Source organism: Athalia rosae, chromosome 1 (assembly GCF_917208135.1).
Source record: "Athalia rosae chromosome 1, iyAthRosa1.1, whole genome shotgun sequence".
In the NCBI taxonomy this organism is placed as follows: domain Eukaryota; kingdom Metazoa; phylum Arthropoda; class Insecta; order Hymenoptera; family Athaliidae; genus Athalia; species Athalia rosae.
Window position 1 is genome coordinate 24,959,758 of NC_064026.1, and position 18,283 is coordinate 24,978,040.

General features: G+C 43.7%; 1 protein-coding gene across 2 annotated transcripts in view; it reads right to left on the reverse strand.

Moving 5' to 3' along the window:
- LOC105690923 (dopamine D2-like receptor) overlaps positions 1–18,283 on the reverse strand; it is a 134,297-nt gene that overhangs the window by 6,150 nt on the left and 109,864 nt on the right. Inside the window, exons 3-6 of one of the 2 annotated variants that reach the window (XM_048659875.1) lie at positions 8,506–8,615; positions 6,653–6,905; positions 4,364–4,464; positions 912–1,094 (exon numbers count right to left, since the gene is read on the reverse strand). In XM_048659875.1, the coding sequence (XP_048515832.1) occupies positions 912–1,094; positions 4,364–4,464; positions 6,653–6,905; positions 8,506–8,615 (647 nt within the window). Of the gene's footprint in view, positions 1–911; positions 1,113–4,363; positions 4,465–6,652; positions 6,906–8,505; positions 8,616–18,283 lie in introns of both variants that reach the window. The other variant, XM_048659849.1, reaches the window with a different exon arrangement.

Here is an 18,283-nt window from a genome sequence, read left to right on the forward strand (position 1 = left end):
GAATGAAAGATGAAACATTGGAATAAAAACGGAAAAATTGAATAAAAAGAAGAGAGAACAATGAAGAAATATAAAAATATATAACTATGAAATTCTCTTTATCGTAATAGTTTGCGATGTAGTTGAACAACTACTATGGTTGACAGAGATAGGATTGCAGTTTCTGTACGTACAGCTGTAGACCCGAAGGCATGCGCTTTGCGTCACGAAACATATATCCTCTCTCTGTAGCAAAATCGGATGCGAAATTACGTAGCGAGTGGCGGGTGGTTAATTAGTAAAACAGGCCAATTAACGAGAAAACTTTAACCCATAACACGGTTTGAGTCTGACGTTAATTCATGCAAGTTATTTAGGACGAGATTGTAAAGTTTTCCGAACCGTCCACCGTATGTGGAGGAAGCCAAGAAACTCGAAGAGTATAAATGGATTGAAGATTTTCGAATGAAAAGAGAAAGAATTTCTATCTCCTCGACGTGGGACTTGAAAAAGTTTTTAGTGGGTCGTAACTCGAGGTCAAATTGCAGATCATCCGTTCGACAAGGCCGCGTTGGGGTATATAAAGTAAAGAATAAGAGACTTCGACTCGAGACAAAAGACTCCGCGGAATCAATAAAAAATTTGGAATTAAACCCCGGCCGCGAATCGCTTTCCGATGCCGAATGTGACAAAATTTGAAAATAACGATTCGAGACTCGACCGTCTCACTGAACAAATGAATCAGTCCATGATTCAACATAATAAATAGGATATCGGGGAAGTGGACGATGAATTATGTAAATCCTCGTACCAATTACAAACGTCAACGGTATCGTCGCTGAATTAATAATTGGTACAAGGATTTACATTATTTATCGTCCACCTCCCCGATATCCTATTTATTATTATTCTAGATTTTGTTTGCTACTCACGCAGCTTCCTCAACCACCGTCGCCAAGATGAATTCCGTGCTCTTGTCGTTCGAGATAACGACCACGGGGTCCATCGGCGTCTCATTTTCATCTTCGTCTTCGTTACTCCCCGAAGCTGTGTTCGTTGCTTCTTCGAGACCCGGTGCAACGAACGCCGCAGCTCCCAGTGCGGTTTCGGCAAACCTTGCAACAGAATAAACACTGCGTGATCTTAGTTAGAACCGTGATAATAACCATTTTGCCTATTTGATAGATTCAACGATTTTTTGATTATATGCGATACATCAAGTTTTCCTCCAAATGCATTTGGGTGGTCCTTGACAGGGGTGTCATCGAATTTTGATGCTCCCAGGGGCTCGAGCGCTTCGAAATGAATTTAGAAAAAAAAAAAACCATCGAAAACCTGAGCTCCTAATATCAACTCGAAGATAGCGGCCGCATTGCCACCGAAATTTCTTATGAAAATAACATGGAAAAAACCTTTTTTGTTCTTTGAAATTTTACGAATATATAGAAAATGATGAAGATACATATTTTTATAGATAATTCAACGCTCTGGAAAGAAAGACTCCTATGAGTTTTCGCTGAATCTACTGGTTCGAAAGTTATTCTAGTGACAATTTTATATAAATTTAACTTCGACCTCGAATTCAACTTTCAAATCAGTAGATTCAGCGAAAAATCAGAGGAGTCTTTCTTTCCAGAGCGTTGAATTATCTATAAAAATATGTATCTTCATCGGTTTTTATATATTCGTAAAATTTCAAAGAACAAAAAAGGTTTTTTCCATGTTATTTCCATAAGAAACTTCGGTGGCAATGCGGACTATCTTAGAGTTGATATTAAAAGCTCACATTTTTCAGGGAAATTTTTTTCATTTATTTGGAAGTGTTCAAGCCCCTGGTAGTTTCATTACCTTCTGTGATTTTGATTATTCTATTTCATTTGTTAACAACATTATTGGTGTTATTTGAAACCCAAAGTTCGTTATTTTTCTGTTCGTCTGTACCGAATCTGCCGAAATTAAATATATTTACATTTATCGGATTCGTGAAGGATTAGCGCCGCAGATTACACTCCAATTATTGGTAATGTAAACGTTTTACAAAACATTTGGGAAAATAACTTCGCGTATCAACGGTATTTGCGAAGCAAATATTTTCCAATTAGTCGCACGGATACGAAATACACGGTATAATAATACTCCTGTGCACTCCGGTGATATATCTGATTAAAATGCACCTACGCAATATCGGACATTCCATTATTTTAAAACAGCCGTTTGTCTGAACACCGCGTAGTTGTGTCGGTTTTCGTTTGATCATAAATTATCGAATTTCTCGAGAATACAATTTTTTCCGTCAATTTTTTTTTCAAATGAAAACCAGACATTCATCCGGACACACAGGCGGTCTTGTGAATTTCCACGTGTATATATATACGTGCGGATGCGCGATCACGTTCCGAATCGCTTTCTGGTCGCCGCTGTCGGTTGGTCCCTCGCATATAACGCCGCGTATTACGCGATTCGACGTTGTTTTTTTCAACCCTTCGAAACGTTTTTCCCGTCCCATTAATTTTATTTACTTTGGAATTTATATCCGGGCATCAAAATTGACCACCGGAACAAAAGCGCGCGTATAATAATACCGCGTCACGACGATCGCGTGTCGGGGTATATCTGTGTAGGTGTGTACGATCAGCTTGTAAGTGTGAAAATTTTCGAAAATTTACGAGGCGAGATTCCATCTACCGCCATTGTTACCAACCAACGATTTACGTACTACGTAAAATATACAGGGTGACCGATGTGAAAACTGAAGAAAAAAAAAAAAGAAGCAATTTCAAGAAATAATTGAGGGGCGTTCGGTGGGACGAGATAAACGCGGATTTTTAAACTCGAACAAAACGGAAGAGAAAAGAACGCGAAGTGAAAGAAAAGTGGGGTAAAAGATGAAAAAAAAAAAATAAGAAAAAAGTTTGGAAAAGATAAATGATAACCAGTTTTTCGCGCGGTTTTCCATTCCGATATTTGTTCCGCGAGATTACTTTTCATCCGTTGAAGAACAAAAAAATAAGAGAACGGGGCAAGAAACGAGAAAAAAAATAAAATAAAATAAAATAAACGAACGAAATGAGTGGATGAATAAAAATAAAATAGCAACAAACAACTCACTTGTTTCTCGGGAAACTCTGCTCGAAGAAATTTACCTTCAACAAGAGTAATCGAATCACGTCGCTCGCGATTCTTGCATCACGTGCCACAATTTGTTATATCATCATACGCGATAAATCTCGGGAAGGTCTGGTAATATTCTCCGTCGTTTGCATTAGCCCGATATTCTCGTGAAATTCTTTTTACGCAGCTCTATGCCCGCATACGGTTATCGCACGGCGCGATATTCGCACACTCTCACTCAGCGAAAGAGTTTAACGGCTTTCGAGGCAAAAGGTAACTTTACGCGAGCGGCAACAACGTGCAACCCCCCCGCTCTAAAAACTCCCTCTCCCGCCCCCTCCGCCCCCTCCCTCCCTTTTCCCCGGCGGCAGCCAAGTATAGCAATTAATCGGGGGCGAAGCGACTTAGTTACCTATCGGATCCCGCCGCCACCACCCGACACCACCCCCTCGACGAGCTTCTTGCCTCCCCGTCCCCGAGCAACCCCCTGGAAATGCCGCCGCCCCGTCGCTATCTGCGAACGACCGGCGCGCCTCGCATCGCCCCTGCGATAATGAGATAAACGACAATTTCGCAGCCGCTTTCGAACGCCCGACCTTGGAGCTGCATGCATCAACTGCTATTGTGCTATCTATCATTCGCACAGGCATATTGTCTGAACTCGGTCCGCGCGTATACTCGTGCGCTACCATCCATCCGTAGTGCACTCGCGCGTACCGACGAACCTCTTCCATCGATGCTAACCACCGTTATTTTTAGTTTCGTGGAGCGAAGAAAAAAAAAAAAAAAAAAAAAAAAAAAAAAAAAACGTAAAAAATTGGAAGAAAGGAGGTCGCGCGATGGGATCGACTACCTACGTGAAATTTTCGAGCACATTTATCCGTACCGAAGACAAACTCCCTCGATGTAACGTAGTCCGCGATGAGTAATAACTTTATCGTAAGCGCGATCGAGAGCGATTTGAGAAAAGTGCGGAGAGATGAGATAGCATTAATCCGAAGAGGGCAGAGGAAAAAAAGTATCTACGTCCGTAATATAAATTTCCCCCCGTTTTTTTGGACCCGGTATTTTTTTTACCGGTATTCTCGTCACCGCGTACACGGTGTACGGTGAGCTTCGGGAAAATTTCACGGAGAAGTATAGACGAGTGAAAAATGTCATCGTTCGCGTACGTCGCGCGAACGACTCTCATTCTCGACAACGGTATTGAAATAGTTTTGAAAACATGATAGATCGGAGTAAATAAATTCTGGTATCGAGATACAAAACTCACCTTCTCGTGTGAGCGATGTTCTCTATTATACTGCCTGGCTTGATGTCACCCAAATTAGACTTTCGAGCAGCTCGAGCTTTTTTCGCTCTGTTTCGAAGTGCCTGAAACACACACCGGTACGGGGGGTGAGCTACAGATAACGATTAAAACTAAAGTTCGTTCATTCATCCGAGAGGTTGTGGTCCGGAGGGGCGGAGGGGGGGGGGGGAACTTCTGGCACAAGTCCCGTTTCGCGATTACCGATTCCATTGTGGAGTAGCGTTCAAGTGGTATAAACGCGTGGGGTAATACGTGCGGTAGAATCGCGAAAGTAAAAGAAAACAGAAGAATCGAGGCGGCACGGAAAAACCGGAGGGAAAAGACGACCAAAAAACTTGGTACTTCCTCGAGCTCTCTTCTCGAGAAAACTTTATTCAAGTACTGTACTATAGAGAGGGAGAGAGAGTGAGAGTGAGAGAGAGAGAGAGAGAGCGTCGTTAGAGTTATACGACAAACGTAGGGACAAGGGGGATCGATTGGCCTAAAGCCCATTAACGAGGATCGTTTGTCAAACATTCTCTCGCATCATATCCCAGCGGGACAGGATGCCGGGTGAAGTTGGCCGGTAGAACCTGCAAGAACGGGAGGCGCGTCTTCCCTTCGGTCTTTCGGTGGCTCGGGTTATACACTCTATTGCCACTTGTACAACAGGCGCTTGTAACTTTGTTTCGAATGTCGCCAGTTTCTCCGATCGTTTCAACCTTCCATCTGTATCGTACAAATGTTGTACCATTTGTACGACCCTTGTACATCGGGGTGTCCGTTATTTTATGAATTGAATTTCTTCTAGCAGTCGCCTCCTGAATCTTTGATCTATGCCCTAAAGGAACATATGAAAGCTAAAAAAGCGCTTAATCTTCGCTTTGAAACTCGCCGAAATCGTGATATATTCTCCATTCGAATGATATGGGATCTTGCAACCTTTTGCCCTTAATTTTTTACTCTAAAATGAAGCAAAGTACGACGATGAGATCAACAATTTAAAGCTCTGGAAAAAAGATCTTTTATATAATTTTTCAAAAATTATTAAACGTTAAGCTTGCGCTTATGTTCCTCGTTATGTTCAGCTTCATAATATTTTTAATTTAATTTTTTTCTCCCTTAACTGTGAAATTGTTTAAAAAAAAAAAAAAGAAAATAATTGTCATCACTAAATCACCGATCACGTTCACGTTCATTTCATAGCGCAAACTAAGATTTTAAGACAACGAAAAACTTTTTTTTGAAATAAAAGAGATAACGTACCTGATCCCATGAAGATTGCTATAGCAATAGAATAATGTAACGTGATGAAATAACAATGTAAAAACTTCGTTGTAAATGATGTTATTTAAAGCAGGTTTATTATTCTTTCTGTTTTCTTTGCAATTTTTTCGTCAAGCAAGCATTTTGGTCGCATTGGGATATTTTGTTTAACGTTTAATAACTTTTGAAAGAGTGATTTGATCGAGAATATTGTATGAAATACCTTTTTCGTAGAGCGTTAAATTTCCTACAAAATATTTCGCTCTCATCGTCGTACTTTGATTCATTTCAGAATAAAATAATTAAACGCAAAAAGTTTTAAGATCCTATGTTATTTGCGCTTTTTCAGGTTTGATGTTACGTTTTTCAGGCATAAATTCAAGATTCAGGGGGCGACCGACGAAGGACACTCAATTCGAAAAATAACGGACACTCATTGTCGGCTATCATACATCAATGACGATTCGACTTTCTTCCGAAGGATGTGCATCAGCTGTATCTACGCTACGGTCAATACCATCTAGTTTCTACGATACAGATCGAACCTCGTTGTAAATGGGTAAAGTTGAGACGTGTAATTTGAAGTTAACCCAGCTAGTTAATCCGTCGGTGTTCCGCGCAGTTCTTATTCTATTTTCTCATATACTTTCCGTTTTTCTGCTTATTTCTCTTTTATTTGTTTCAACAACGTTGTGTACGGAATAGGGGTGTACGAGAGACAATTAAGGTGGTAATAAAGGGCGTGGCGTGTGTGTGACGTAGAGTGAGAAACGGGAATGAAAACGAGATGCTCGGACGAAGTAATTATTACGTAATTAGACCCGGTGGAGATCCGGCAGCGGAGCGAATAGCGAAAAGCCAGCCGCTAGCTGCCGCGAGCCACTAGGGTGGTTTTCTCCTCCGTAAACTTTCGGGTCTAAGGTTTTGTTTGCGGTTGAAACAAGCCGGCTAAATATCGCGCGAACGTATATATCACGACCTCTGGATGTTGACCCTTTTGCTGACCTTGAATATGTTGTAGTAGAGGAAAACCATGATGATGCAGGGTATGTAGAAACTCGAGAGACTCGAGTATATTATGAAGTCGGTATTGTAGAAAAGACACAAGTCCGGAATCCTGTTCGGCGTATTGTTCAGTCCCAAAACTATGGGGCTACCTATGGCCGCCGATATCGCCCATACCAGCAATATCGTTAGCCATACTCTCCTATTGTTCTTATGCTTCGCATATTTTATCGGCTGGGTCACGGCGATGTATCTGCAAGCAAACCAAGAACAAAGACACGTGTTCAACATTCGTCCTCATCACTTTCATCATCATCATCATCTTCAACATCATCATCATCATCATCACGGAAATGTAACCGTACAACTCTTACTTCCGGTCACCACCGCCGTGCGTTTATTACATTACGGAGCAACTGCATTATTTCGGTATCAGGCGACTGAAAACACGGTAAAAGTATATTTATCCCAGGAATATATATATATGAACGTCGGGGGGGTTCGGGCGACCCCGAGGTTATACGAATATGCGGGGACAGGGGGGACTTAGAGGACGCTTTTACCACTAAAAGCAACCCGCAGCTTGGGGACGTGAATATTTTTTTTTCTATTCTATTCTTTACTTTTTCTCGTCCGTTTTCCGGAAAAGGTAAACCCCCCAAAGGAGGTAGGTATGCGTGCTTATATATACGCGCGTATATATGTATACATCTGTACGGTGAATATAAGCTTCGCGTTACGCACGTGTGTACATTTTACTCCGACTGTACGTACAATCGTACGGGGGTATGTGTACACATTTTCACGCGGTACGTTACATAGGTAGATTTGTTTACCGAGTACACAGAAGTCCCGATATGATGGCGGAAGATTCCGAATGTTTTCCTAGGACTTCTAACTCGAAGTTATTACTCATAGCTGCGGAAAATAGATGTGTTTTACATACGACGCGAACGTGTGCATGTGTCTATGGATCGTATACCGGTGAGTACACGATTTTTGATTGCAAGTGTTCCTCTTGCCTACCGCGTTGTTATTCCCTAGGATAAAGAACGCTCTGTCATTCGTCTATGAATTCCGGGATATCGAAGCAGCGTTTGTCGTTACCAAAAGCGCGACGATACCGAACATCCGGAAAATCACTGATTCGCATGTAACGCGTACGATTTGCGTACCAGCTCCTCGTACAGCGGCGGTGCGGGAGAACGAGGTGCTCGACCTCCGGGAATAATCAATCGGGAAAATTTGTCGATAGAAAAAAAAAAAAAAAAAAATCCATCGCCTTTTCGATTTCACGCGATACATTTTCTATAACCGACTGGGCGGCACGTCGTTTTTCAACGTCCTTATCATCATTGTTATTGTTACTGTTTTAACACGTACGGTAAATTTTATTTTCACGCCGACTACGTCCTGCAAAATTATTCGCCTCACGTAACGGGGGAAAATCAGCAAAGTCTCTTCTTTCGCGAGTAGATATAGTAGAGTCGTGGAAGTAGTGGTATGTACACGTACACGGTGAAAACGGTACGTTGGTTGCACCCGGCTACATGTATATACATATCTTGAAGAATTCAGAAGCTGTCTCCGAATCTACTGAGCTTTCGCATATACATGTATAATGTATGTGGGTATATGATACAGGTATACACGCAAGCCACCGTCGCGATAGTCCCGGGAAAAGAGGCTTCGTTCGATAAATTTTCGTCTACTTCTTTTTTTTTTTTCGTTTTTTTTTCTTCTTCTTTTTATCGTTGTACCGGAAGAGACGCGCAGGTATACGAAAGCAGAAAAGAAGAAAAGAAAAAAAAAAAACAAGAAAAATCAAGAAATCCGTGGTATGAAAAACTCACCTGTCTATGGAAATAGCGACTAGATTAAAGATGGAACATGTGCTGCAGGTGACGTCCATGGCTATGTAAAAGTCGCATACGAAACCGGGTAGAGACCAAGCTCCGTTCACCTGAAACCAATCAGAATGAGTAAATCGTTAGAGTGTATCCGCAGCGGGTGACAATTGGTACTAGAAAATTTATGCGACCCGAGCCTTCCAATTAGCCAGTAAACCGGAAATACGCCGTTAGGGTCTCCTTGCCGCTGCTGCCGTCGCTGTTGCGGTCGCGTTGGTGTTGGTGTCGGCTACCGTACCCTATCGGCGATTGCCTTGTATACGTTTCGCCCGTTCCTGTAATCAAGGAAATAAGCTCGGCTTCGAAGCGCAGCTGCGGTGACCCATACGGCAACCGGTATGCTACGAGTTGACAAATTATTGAGCCGGTTTATTAATTAAAGAGAAATTTAGAAGCGTGGTTACGGGAACGCCGTGCGGCTCGTCCGAAGGATCCACCGCGGACACGCGCGCTAACGCGTACACGTCGCGTGTGTGTATGCGTAAAGTTTACATAGGGGAACGAATAAAGGCACACGCACGTACACGCATACCGACGTACGTACGCCGAGGTACCTACGACGAGAAATTCGAATCGGAATATTTCCGCCTCGTTGATCCTCCACCGGTGTCACGCCGGACTCAAAATGAACGCCGCAGAGTCGTCCGTTCCGGCGTGTCCTTGTCAAGGACACCAACGAGGCGTGTGCGTCCCGAACACAACGTACACCGTGTGTACGTTTATAGGGAATAGCGGTAACGCGGATACCCAGATGCCCGCAGCGTGTGGTCTGCGGTATTCGAAACGCCGAGGTATTACTATACGTGTAAATGTATACTTACGCGCGGAAAAAGGAAAGGATTATACAATAAATGTGTTATACGCTTCATCCGCGGCCGAGTGAGGCGTCTGATTTGTTTTTTTTTTTTTTTGCTTCGTTTTATCTCTTTCTCTCTCGGAGCGCAGGAATGGCGGGGATTAGATTCTGCGAGAGATTCCGCGGATCCAGACGTTTCTGATAAACCGGCTCACCCGATATTACTTTAACCGTGAATAAATGCCATTCGCAACCCACGTATAATGCGGTTTACCGACGCCGTCACCGTTTCACGTGCAACCCTCCATACGGATTATTATTCCTCCCCCCCCCCCCCCCCCCCCCGCGCGCGCTACTCCGGACGCATCAAATAGACACTAAATGCAAAGATGCCTCCATTTCATAAACGAATATCCCTCTAAGCGCGTTGGGACCCTAGTCGCCTATGATTGTTTAATTTTACCGGAATTGCTGAACCAGACGTATAGTCGGACGGTGTGACGTCCAATTGCCGGCTCGATTAATAGCAGGTTCTTTTCAAACTGCACATCCATATGGGCGTGCGGCAATCGGGCGAAATTGGCGGTTCAAACGAACGACCGGCAATATCTATACTCAAATTACACGACAAAGCGTACATGTACGTACACAAACCGTGATCATAAGTGAAACATGTAAACTAGACGCGATCTGATTTAGGTTCGCGCAAAATATCCCCAGTCGAATTTTCAGCAGCGCCACAGCAGGGGTGGGGGGATCCGACGTCGCGCGACTCGCATCGACCGGTCACGATCTGTCATGATCCACGGCGTGTTTACCTCACGAAACCGACACAGCCATTCAACGATGATTTAACGATAAACGAGACGCGTTAGCAGTCTGAAGGAGTTAGCAGTTAGAAGTTAGCATGCAATTATTATCCTTGATGCGTCTCGTTTATTGTCCTTTTCTCACAACACTCATTTCGAATGCATCAATGGCACGTGTTTACTCTGTCATCGACGGAGATCATCCTATCCTATTTAATTCACCGTATCATTTCTCTGATCAAAACTAACAACATCGGTCGTGTCTTCTACGATATTATCGACAGATAGATTCTAATATTTTCGGTAAACACGCCGTGGATCGTGACAGATCGTGGCCGGTCGATGCGATCCCCCCACCTCTGCTGTGGCGCTGCTGTAAATTCGACTAGGGATATTTTGCGCGAGCCTAAATCAGATCGCGTCGTGTTCACATGTTTCACTTATGATCACGGTTTGTGTACACTTGGCTCGATCATAAGTGGTGCAGTAGTTTGACGCTACGCGATGAGATTTAAATTGGCAAAAAGTATCCCTGGTGGAAATTTGCGTGCGATCGATGTGGGTCGCAACGCTTTAAATTCCCTTAGGGATGTTTTGTGCCAACCTAAATCTCATCGCTTAGTGTCTATTATTACACCAGTTATGATTAAGCCAAGTGTACATATGTTGTGCGCGGGACGTCGGCGGACAATGCAACGGAATCGCGACGTTTTCGTTTTTCTCTCCTTGTTTTTTGTTTTTTTTTTTGTCGCTATCGAAAAGTCTTCGCGGCGAAGGACGCGTCCCGAATTAGGTTCATCGCGAGTTTTTTCACCAGCTTCACTTGTCTACCGCGCGGGAGTTTTCGCCGTACAACCGGTACGTTGCGGTATAGCGCAGCTCGCGCGGCGTGCAGTACGGAGGCCTGTAAATAACGTATCTTCGGAAACGAGTAGCGCGTACCCATGTGTACAAAAGAGGGTAGGTCTCTCTTCGACCATGCAGCACATCGCCTCTCTATATTTAAAGTTTTCTAACAGAGAACACATAAGTTTACAGTAGCAGCGGCAGCGGCGCGGAACGAGCGGTCCTCGCTCCGTACAACCGGTCGGTGGTGGAACGAGAAGCTGCCGCCGGTGCACCGAAGCGGATGACCTCCGGTTGCACCGGGTGTGGTTCAGAGATCCGCACGTGCTGCAATAACGCGAGCCACCGTAGGAAACAATTATTACAATACCGAAATTTCACGGGCACTCTATGCCGTAGGGGAGAAGCTAGGGGTTATCGCGTAGCGGGTTTTATGCGCTCGGGTTTTGGTACGACATACGAAGCCGGAGGGGTAACGTTGAAATTTTTTAAACATCGAAAGCTCGCGGTACGTGAGAAAGGGAAGAAAGAGGAAATAAAAGAACGTCGATCGGAAGCCGAAACGAATCGTAGGGGATAACCTGAGACTGAATGAAAGTTGGAAACGCGCTTTTGAGACGACGTCAATTTCGGTTTGAGTTTCTTATTCTTCCACCATAAACGCAGACGGAGTGCCGTCGGGTGGCGTAAATTTCAACGATGCGACGCCGACAATTTAGAATTTTTGCCCAATAGAAAAATGTCCCTGAATGCAATGCAATGTACTCAATCAGCTCCGACTCATACTCCTCCGCCCGCAATATCATCAGGAGTCCGTTCGAAGTTCAATAGGTACGAGATGATCTATACATTGCATTACCAGCTGTACGGTTCGTTCTTTCTCTCGTTGGTTCATATTTTACGTATAGCTTCGGTGGCGTTCATCCCAGGAAACAATTATTGCTGACACGGATTTCGTGAGCTGGTTTCGTTCGGAGGTACTTAACGATTACCTTCCGCTTCGCTGCTATTCTCCGGCTCTAAGCGATGTAATTTCGACAAAGTAAAATCGCGGGATTCTCAAATCCAACTCTTCCTTTATTCTTAGCCACGGTACCGCGTACTCATTGAAAGATACGGCGAATCGAAATCACATCAGATTGAAACGTGAGAATCCGTATGATGGATGCTAAATTTTATCGGATCATTAAGCGGATGATCGTGATCTTGTGACAGCAATTAATAGATCAAAAAGACTCGTCGCTGAACGAAGCGGATTTAGGTCTTGGGACGAATCATTTTTTACCTTCATAATATAATTATTTCATTTATTTTTCTTTCTTTATCTCCGGTCTTTTTTTTTTTCTTCTTTCTGTAAGAGGCTTTGAACGGGGGTTGTGTTCGGACTTTTTCTCTTTTTGCAACGTCAGCTCGATCGATGTAATTTGAACAAAAGAAAATCGCAGAGATTCTATTTCACTACCCCCTTTTATTTTACGAACATTGAATCGTACTCGTTCGACGAATACCAGACGTATAATAATAATTTTCGTCTACGTCGGATTCGAAAATCAAACAATTATCGTCTGCCGAAACTTGAATTAGACAAATCAAAATGGCGAGGCAAGGATACCTAATAAGTACGTATGTACGCAAGAGTACACAGTGATCCGTCCGCAAGCTCAAAAAGGTCGAAGGCTGAGGTCGAGGACATGGTCGTATCGCTTTGTGGGACTTACGGGGTACTATTGTCAAACACTTGAATAGAACTTTCGGTCAAGTTTTCTCTATAGAACGCAAAAGAAAAGATCCAAGATAATATATATATATATATATATATATATATATTATATATGTATTGCAATATATATATATATTGTATATAACGTCACTTTATATATAAGAGAACAATAAACAATATCAAGTCTATCGTCAAAATTGCGAAAGAAATAAGGTCTTCCAGCACGCCTACTATTCAATAACAAAAACAACAAACGGTTGGAGCATCTAACCTCTTATAGTTCCAGGTTATCGAAACTCTCACCTACGCGTGATCATTCCGGTTGAATAGTGGAAATAAAATGAAGCGCAGTAATAACAATAACAACAACAACAACAATAATACTAATAAATGTCGGACTCTGGGTCTCATATTATATGAACTCCAGGGTGTTTGTGATTTGGGTTCGATATCAACGCGAGGGAAAATTAAGTGAAACCAAGTCGGGCGTCAAACGACGATCAAACAAACGGGTATCGGGTGAAAGTTTGACGTAAACTTCTCGGTTTAACGGTTAGTTATCAAAGTAGTTAGTTGGCTTTCGACGGTTAACAGTCGTTTGTGTGTACACAGTTTATGCACGTCAACTTTCGACTTTGTATTCGCTTCCCCGACGAATACACGGCGGCAACATCTACATTCCGATTCGGAAAATGAGGAGAATATTTTCACGTACAGTCGGCGATAAATGGAGAGGTCCGAGTGCGATTACTCCCGAAACGTAGGTAAGAAATCATGAAATATATATATTTATACGAGCAAGAAACGTCGGGGGTATCGTAATTTGAGAGAAATTGCCTTCAGCCGTATTTGGCCGCGTCTGCGGTAAACTTGAAACGGTTCGGTAATTATCGGTGCTGAGGGTCGGTATGTATATTGTGGCAAAGAAGTTCTCAGTCTGACCCAACGTCGTCTCTTGATGATTTAATCATCGGCAATACCTTTCGCACTAAAATTCTGCGGGTATTTATGGAGGTAGACCAAGACGAATGGTAGCTCGAGAGACGAGCAACGATCGGGTCTAACGGTAAGTTTTCCCTCATTTCGCTACAAAGAAATACAACTGACACGTAACGTTCTTGCGAGAGTCCCTCGACGATTTATATGTACAAGTGTATGTACGTACGTACAAGAACAAATTAACGCGGTTCGTCTCTACGACCAGAGAACGCGTCAGAATTCAAAAGTCCGCCGAGTTCGCCACGACAGGCGAAATAATCCACGACGTATTACTTTTTCGGTATAAGAGGTCAGGTTAGGTTAGGTGATCTGACATTGAGAATATTTCTGCAGTTTCAATAAATCGAAAAGTTTCCAAGCGGGTTCGGATGGTGAAAAAAGTTTTAAAACTGAAAAAATCCAAGTCGGGAAATGCAATCTAGGTGGGCACACAAGTGCGGTGGTACGAACATATACATATGTACGTACGTAACTATGTACGTACGTGTATAAAGTTGCATTTATTCACGATCGGAAAGTAGAGTAGTAGCTGAAACGTTAAAAAGAAAAAGGCGACGTTAAGAGACGCTTCAATCGAGATGCTCCTCCTTTAACGTTCTGTCCTTAGATCTGGGAATACATAGAAATCGGTTCCCGAAGGACTTCGATATCCACCGGTGACACGTACGGTACGTATATGCAGCCCGGGGTCGGACTATAAAATCTTCAGACACAGCTAGAAATCTATACGGGGTGATGCGGTTGAACCATGTACGGATATACACGATACGAGAAGAAGCCTTATCTATTTGCGTGGATTTTGAGATTGGATAAAAATTCGCGGACGAGATATGGGATACGGTTTTCTGATGAAATTCGCATCCAACGCGATATTGTAGACGATGCTGCGATCGCGAATAATATCGGACGAGTCAGCGGTCTCTAATTCGAATGCAGCAATTTCCCCGTATACCAGGAGTTCTCATTTCTCTAGCTGTTGGACAATTTTCCCCTAATAAAATTGACTCGTCCTCGGGAATATCGGAGTTGTTCCACTTCCGCGAACCACCGTCGTGCCACCGACAGCTTTTCTTGCAGAAATATCCTTGACATGAAAAGCTTTTTGCAGCTGCCAACGTGTATCATCTAATAAGTGTCTCCCGATGTAGAATACTGGCGTAAAGCTCTCTCTCTCTCTCTCTCCCTCTCTCTCGAGTCAACTCTCCACCGATGTGCACCACCCATTCGCTGTCCGACTCTAGATATCGATTTCTCGGGTAAAATCCAAATTCGAAATACGACGCGTATTATATGACGTAATCTAGTTTCGCGAGGGAGTTGGCCAGTGATTCAGAACAGTTCAGAGACACTGCTGACAGTCTAATCCTAAACCTAACCTATAGAGAGTCGTCGTCGTCGTCGTCGTCGACGGGACGTGTAGTTCATAAGTTATATGGTTAATTCGCCATAGGGATTTAACCAGTACGCAAATCCAATCGAGTAGTTAGGACTCCGGTACCGGCTGAGATTAAATCTACCACCTGATGTTATACGTCTACGTACACGTACGTATACCAGATCCGCGTGACAACTTCGGACTTGACGTATCCAAAGCAAAACCCGGGCTAAGTTGGAGGGAATTCCAACCTTGTTATACCACCGAAATATGTAGTTCGCGAAGGAATTAATCCTCCGCAGCCATCGCGCGCCTCCTTATTTACACGACGACGACGTCGCCGGTAGGCGTTACCGCGCGGCGTATAAGTTTATAGGTTAGGGCGGCGTATCATTCTTACGTGGGCATAGAGATAGAACGGTCATTTCCGCGGAAAACACGCGCAAGGAGAACCTTGACGAGTACGACATCCTCGCGGGTCTATCCACAACTCTATCGGGTCGTCTAGCTCTGCCTGGGTCGTACCTGTTTCCAACCGACTCCTCGGCGGCACTGTAGAGGTATACACGTATATATACGTGAATCTGAGGACTTTAACGATCAGCGAGACCTTCGTCAGGACGATTGACAAGTCAAAGGACCTTATTTGTTCCGTTCAAGTCCTGCAGGGGCTACTCCATTTCTGGACCTTACAAGACTTTGGGTAGGAGGCGGGCGGGGATTTTAATGGTATACCGGGGCGAAACTTGCGGGGAGGAGAAAAAGCGTACAATGCCGGAGGAGGCGAGGAGTCTTATGCTAGTCGAGTCGAGTCGAGTCATGATAGATCTGCGGAGGTACCGCGAAATTTGGTAGTCGAAACTCGATGGAATCCACGAACTGGGGTGAAGTATAGGGGTTGGTAATTCCGCCAGATGTAGTATGAGGCGGGTAATGTGTGAATGTGACTATTTGTAGACGGAACTTGTGAATTTTGAATTCGACGGATCGTTTCAGTTCTCCTTCGCCGCCCTAAAACCCCTTCGGAGAATATTCAGGATTCTCGTTTCACGTATACCGTGTGTATATCTGTTCTACGAACGTGGGGAGATTCGAAGAGAATAAATAAGAGGAGATACGCCGTTAAGGAGGTTGAGAGAAAGAGCTGTAACCCGAACGGCCGCTATAGACATTCGTGCAGACGAGTCCTTACGTGGTTATAAATTTGATCTACATCGTGCACTCGTTGAGTAGGAAAACCCGGTATGTACATACGTACATATGTATATTTTATCGCAATATCGTTACTCATTCGGCGAAATCGATCGATCGCACGTGTCGCGAGTGACCCGGCGCGATGATTCGTATTGAAAATACGTCGAACGAATTTTCTCATTACCGTGAAAATATATTATTCGATTTTTCGCGGCTGCCTTATGTACACGAGGGGAATAAAGTCGATATGAAATTTCATAGAAGTAGGATAAACGAAATCAGGTTTCTCTACCGCGTTTGACGTGTGAAAACTTTTCTCATATGTTGAAAACTCGATGAAAAAAGTGCACGGTTTTTCCTTGAAAACTGACTCACAGGTCGGAGTGGAGGGAGATGGCGAGGTGGAAGCTGTCGGGAAGAATGAAACCTCTGAGATGGCAGAAACCGGAACGCTTGACCTACCACGTACCTATATCTCTTGGCATTTATTAACTTGCATAGTCGACAAGTTTGGATCTCTTTCTCTTCTAGATCCGCCTCGCGTGCGATTTAAAAAAAAAGAAAACTGAAATCCCTGCCGAGTGGTTCAATTTTTATTCTAGGAAAAATAGCATTGGTATATGTATATAGACGCATAGGTGTACGTATGTAGACGATGGTCATTGAAATGCACGAAACAGAGCGATGCAATTTTCTTCGGCGAGCTCTTGCGTTCGTCGAAAAAATGAAAAAAAAAAAAAAAAAAAAAAAATTAACAAAAATAAACAAAAAAAAAAAAAAAAAACAAATTCTAGACATCTTTCACTCGCTGCCTACTTAACAACTTCAGACACGTATAATACGAATCGCGAGTACTACAAAGATGTACTCGCGGGGGAGAGCGAATTATGCCGTACAGGAATATATATGTATACCTACTTGGAACAACGAAGAGCTAAGATGGGGTGGCGGGGGGGGGGGGGGGGGGAGGACTAGAATTTTATCACGAAAACGTGATAAACCTTGAGCTCTCGCTCCGCCAGCATGTACCTCCCCTCCATTTTTCTACGGGGATGATCAAAGCTCCGTCTCCAGAACGTATGCGGGTATCAGAAGTACGCAGATTTCGATTTCCTGGGAGTCGAGGAAGCGCGGCGTGTGCGGTAGGGTACGGTAATACGGCGGGGTAAATACTAGTTAAAATAGCGTACGTCGGTTATGTGTGCGTTCGGTATACAGAGCCATTTTCTCACAGATTGATGGATGGCACTTCGCGTCGGGACTGCTATCTCGTTTGTCTAATGTAGCGAGAAGTAAGCGCTGGGCTCAAGAAGTGGGAGAGATGTATAGGAGGTATAGTACAGGGTGCGAAAGGGTGGGTTATAAGAGTGACACTTTACCTACAGAAGACTGAAGATCCTTGTCAAGGTCTCGGCCTGTTCTACGATAATTAATAGACGATGATACGCGTTGGGGGACAAGAGCGAGAGGGGGGGGGGGGGAGGGGCCTCAAAGGGGGTCGACCGAATATCACCTCGCGCTGATGTCGAATCCGAATTAGTTGCATGCGCGCATACGCAAAAAAGAAAACAAAAAATCATCGCCGAGTTAACGCGGAATAATCGATAGAAGGTAATTGATACAGAGAGAGGCTGATATATAGGGATTTTGTGGTGCATAAGAAAACAGAATGCAAGCTACTTCTGTAATTTTCAGAAAATTTTCACCGAATTTATGATAAAAAATTGTCGATAAAACGAGCACAGGAGCTTCGGAGAACTCGGTTGGATAAACTATGCGGGTGATTGAATGGCAATGGTTGAAAAATGTAGGAGTGTAGAAGCGGAATAAGAAAAAAAAAAACTCCCATTTCCCGCAGAGAAGCGAAGGGAAAAAATCAAGGTCGTTGCGGAAGAAAGCAGCAGGAGCAATAGCAGCGGCGTCGCGTCCCGTCTCGCCCATGGGAGGATCTGCAGTGTGATACATTGGTGCGAAGACAAAGA